The following is a 4,648-nucleotide window of genomic DNA, read 5'->3' as shown; positions in this document are numbered from 1 at the left end:
CAAAGTGGCTGGTTTGGAGGGTGTAGTCTATGGCATTCTACCTGTCTGAGGTCCCACCCCTCTGCAAACCCCACCCTCTCCAGGCTCCACCCCTCAAATCCCCAGGAATTTGTCAGCATGTAGTTGGCAACCCCATCTCCTTCCCAGCTAACCATCAACCTACCATTATCTGCCCCTTTGACTTCAGCTGACTTCTGCCCTCCCTTCTGCAGAGCAGTTGTAATTCTGAGTGCTCTCCAGCCCTCACCTGGAGATTGGCAACAATGGTTCCCCATGAGGGACTGAGTGGTTTGGAGGGTGGAGTCTATGGCATTGTACCTGTCTGAGGTCCCACCCCTCCTCAAACCTCACCCTCTTCAGGCTCCATCCCTCAAATCTCCAGGAATTTCCCATCTGGAGTTGGCAACCCTATCAGGACTGGCCCCAATGTGTTTTCTCCCAAAGGCCAAAGTAGGTGACAGGACCAAGCTTAGTTGCCTACCAACAGGCACTGAGGGGAATGTAGGGTTGCCAGCTCTAAGGAGGGAAATACCTGGAGGTTTGGGGGGTGGATTCTGTAGAGGGCAGCATTGGGCGGGGGGGGGCGGAAGGACTCAGCAGGTATAATGTCATAGGGTCTACCCTCCTAAAGCAGTCATTTTCTCTAGGGGAACTGATCTCTGTCATCTGGAGATCAATTGTAGCAGTGGGAGATCTCCAGGTCCCACCTGGAGATTGGCAACCCTAGGGGGAAGTCAGCTGCACAGCAGGGGGTTGAAGAGAATGGTTTGATGGCTGCTGGGCCAAGATTGGCAACAATAGTTCCCCAGGAGCCCCATCGTAAATGCACCAAACAATTCCTCAAGATTTTCCAAAACACTACTCTGTCGATAAATTGCAACAGTTTGAATTAGCACCAAAGCTTTAAGATCTCTCCAGCTGTCACCTGGAGACTGGCAACAGCTTGTCTGGAGTGTGGGCAGTATGGCATTGTATCTGTCTGAGGTCCCCCTCTTCCTCCTCCTCCTCAGACCCCACCCTCAGCAGGCTTCATCCCTAAAATATCCTGGAAGTTTCCAACCTGGAGTTGGCAACCTGGAGTTGGCACTTAACCACTACTCCCAAAGCCAGTTTGGTGTAGTGGTTAAGTGCACAGACTCTAATCTGGGAGAACTGGGTTTGATTCCCCACTCCTCCACTTTCACCTGCTGATGTGACCTTGGGTAAGTCACAAGCTCTGGCACAGCTGTCCTTGAAAAAGAGAAGTTTGTGTCAAGAGCTCTCTCAGCCCCACCCACCTCACAGGGTGTCTGTTGTGGGGAGGGGAAGGGAAAGGAGTTTGTAAGCCGCTCTGAGACTCCAAGTGAAGGGCGGGGTATAAATCCAATCTCTTCTTCTCTTCTTCTATGTCCTTTCCTGGCAACCATCAGCCAACCTTTATCTGCCTGTCTGTCTTAAGTTTTACAACCCCCCCCCCACAGCCTCTGCCTAGGGAAAGGGCAGCTGACATCATTCTCCTCTCCCCTATGAGGGATGTTATGCAACTGAAAATCCCAACTGCCTTGCGGGGGGGGTGAGTTTGAGGTGTGGAATGGAGTGTAGTCCAATCAGCTTCCATATGCAAATAACCTTGGAACGCTGGGCGGGACTGCACAAAGCATCCAGTCAACCCAGCCAGTGTCTTCTGAGTGGCAGTTTTTCCGGCCTAACACTAAAGGGGCCAAATTTAGAATGTTGCGAAATAGAACATTGCTATTCAATTATTATAAGGGAGAGATGATTGTTTATTGTTTTATGCATGGCATTTGCCTCTATGTTCGCCGCCCTGAGCCCATGTTGGAAGGGCGGGATACAAATTTAATAAATAAATAAAATAATAAATAATATTTTGGAAACTGCACTGCATAATGGACATTATATTGCTTTCTTGTTATGAGCACACGTAATATAATAAAATTCCTTATGTTCTTCCAGCTCCAAAATGAGATTTGTGCCTTTGCTGTTAGAACCAGACAAAAGAGAGTTGTATGAATTTTCTCCATTCTCTTTTTCAGGGGTGTCTACGGTCATACGAATGGTGAGCGTCCTTGGATTTTTGGAGATGAGTGCATTGTCAAATTTATGGCTGATATTGTCGGTAAGAACAATATTTTGAAACACTTGTACTTTTTAAATTCCACATCATAGCATTTCTAGTCCAATCTCGCTAGTATTCATGCCTGCTATTGATACTGTGTCAGTAACTATGTGATGTAACATTGTACTTTAAAGCTTTGAAGGGATTTCATAGATTTAGTATAGTTAGTAATGTAAGACCAACTGTGCATCACAAACCTAATTTCAGTGTGGAATTTTGGGATCACCATAAACTATTTCCTCAAAAGTATGAAATCAAAAGAAACTTGGCTTTTTAACTCACCATGAATTAGTGATCTTCATTTTGTTTTCAGAAGTCATAGAAGTGCCTCCTTGAGGGAAGTATGCAGAGCATGCACAACAAATAGGAAATAAGGGTGCATTTACTGTGGATAAATCTGATTGTATGTTGATGACTGACAGTTCCAGCATCATGAATGTTGGTTTGGATCTCTCATTGCCTTGATGACATCTATATATCTAATACTCAAGTCGCCCCCTGGTGTGCGGATGCTTAAATCCGCACATCGGGGGGACCTGGAGGGGAGGGAGAGGTTTGTGCGCACGTGGGGCCACTGCCGGGCCCCTGATGTCAGGGGGTGTGGCATATGCTAATGAGTTATGCTAATGAGTTCCCCTAGCTCTTTTTCTACGAAACTACCCCTGAGTTGATGTATTATTTTTTAAAATGAGCTTCATGCCTTTTTTGATTCTGTTCCATTGCTTTTGTGTACACTGCAAGAGGGAGATTCCTGAAACAATTAAAGAAGTTTGTAATGTGGCACTACTCTGTTTCATTTAGAATATAGGCTGCACCATAGATATTTAAGTAATTATTTACTCAACGTGTCCTAAGGTAATAAAGACTTCAAACTAATCTTATTACTTGTATCCTGTCACTCAGATCAGAAAAAGCTGAAACCTTCCTCCAGCCTAAAGAACCTTCTGGAATTTTCCATTTCTTTTTTTTCTTTTTTCTTTTTTGCAGAAAACCCATGTCACTACTATCTACCTCACTAGATTGTTGGGAATAAAATGGTTCTGCAGGTTGCCCCAATCACCTTGGAGGAAGGGCAAGATAAAAACAAGACAGATATTTCCCCAAGTACATTATTAAGAGAGAGATCAAATCTAACAGTGTTTGGTTTTCTGTCTTCTTCATTTTTACTGTTAGTGGTTAAGAACATAAGAACATTTTGTGTTTGAAAACTCAGTGACATCTATTTCTGAAGTGCTCATACTGACAACAAGATTAGTTAGGTTCATGGCCAAACACCAAAGAAACACAGGGCATCAAAGCAGTAAGTCTCAACTCAAAAATCTAAAACAGATTCCCCATCCCAGCCTTTTTTGTGCCTTATAAAAATTGGAATAGTGGCAGCAAATGGGTAAGGTTGGTTGTAACTATGAATAAGGAGTCTAATCGCACAGATGCAACCAAATCAATTTGGAGACATCTCCAAGTTGCTCAGTGAACAGTTGCCCTTGATCATGGCCAGTGAGCAGCGAGTATCGCGGGTCCCGCCCCTTGTTTTACATATGAACTGAAATCCAGAGAATTTTCAGGCACAAATTTTGCATATGATGAACTTGTTTCAAGATGTCCCAAGGTTTTTTTTCCTGATATAACATTGCTCTCAGTTGATCATTAAAACCTATCGAGCCAGTTCCCCTAAATGAACCACATCTCAGATACTTCACATATTCCCAATATTGATAAAATGAGTGAGTTGATGCAGAGGTCGATTCGGGGGGATCGCGGGGGATCGCAGTTCCCCCGGGGGTGGGGCACATGATGAAGCCCCGCCCCTTGCTTCCGGCCGCCCCGCTTCCGGCCCTCATTCAGCCAGGAGGAGGCAGGAGAAGAGGGAGGGTAAGTTGCTTCCTCCCTGCTTCTCCCCACCCCTGCCTGCCTGGGGCCAGGGAGGGCCTTGGTGGGGCTTCCTCACACTCCCGCCGGCCTTGCAGGACCACTGCCGGGCCCCTGATGTCAGGGGGTGTGGCATATGCTAATGAGTTATGCTAATGAGTTCCCCTAGCTCTTTTTCTACGAAACTACCCCTGAGTTGATGTATTATTTTTTAAAATGAGCTTCATGCCTTTTTTGATTCTGTTCCATTGCTTTTGTGTACACTGCAAGAGGGAGATTCCTGAAACAATTAAAGAAGTTTGTAATGTGGCACTACTCTGTTTCAATTAGAATATAGGCTGCGCCATAGATATTTAAGTAATTATTTACTCAACGTGTCCTAAGGTAATAAAGACTTCAAACTAATCATATTACTTGTATCCTGTCACTCAGATCAGAAAAAGCTGAAGCCTTCCTCCAGTCTAAAGAACCTTCTGGAATTTTCCATTTCCATTTTTTTTTTTTTGCAGAAAACCCATGTCACTACTGTCTACCTCACTAGATTGTTGGGAATAAAATTGAGGCTAACCAAGCTCTGCAGGTTGCCCCGATCACCTTGGAGGAAGGGCAAGATAAAAACAAGACAGATATATCCCCAAGTACATTATTAAGAGAGAGATCAAA

The 4,648-nt window shown here is 44.7% G+C and overlaps 1 protein-coding gene across 1 annotated transcript in view; it reads left to right on the top strand.

Moving 5' to 3' along the window:
- LOC107106303 (kynureninase-like) overlaps positions 1–2,116 on the top strand; it is a gene marked incomplete at its 3' end in the record, with an annotated part of 86,474 nt that extends 84,358 nt beyond the window's left edge. Inside the window, exon 4 of the mRNA XM_015406433.1 lies at positions 2,034–2,116. Coding sequence (XP_015261919.1) covers positions 2,034–2,116 — 83 coding nt within the window. The remainder of the gene's footprint in view (positions 1–2,033) is intronic.
- Positions 2,117–4,648: the final 2,532 nt, after the last annotated feature.

This window comes from Gekko japonicus, unplaced genomic scaffold (genome assembly GCF_001447785.1).
Source record: "Gekko japonicus isolate JY-2015 unplaced genomic scaffold, Gekko_japonicus_V1.1 scaffold3317, whole genome shotgun sequence".
In the NCBI taxonomy this organism is placed as follows: Eukaryota; Metazoa; Chordata; class Lepidosauria; order Squamata; family Gekkonidae; genus Gekko; species Gekko japonicus.
This window is presented reverse-complemented; position numbering and strand designations above follow the sequence as displayed.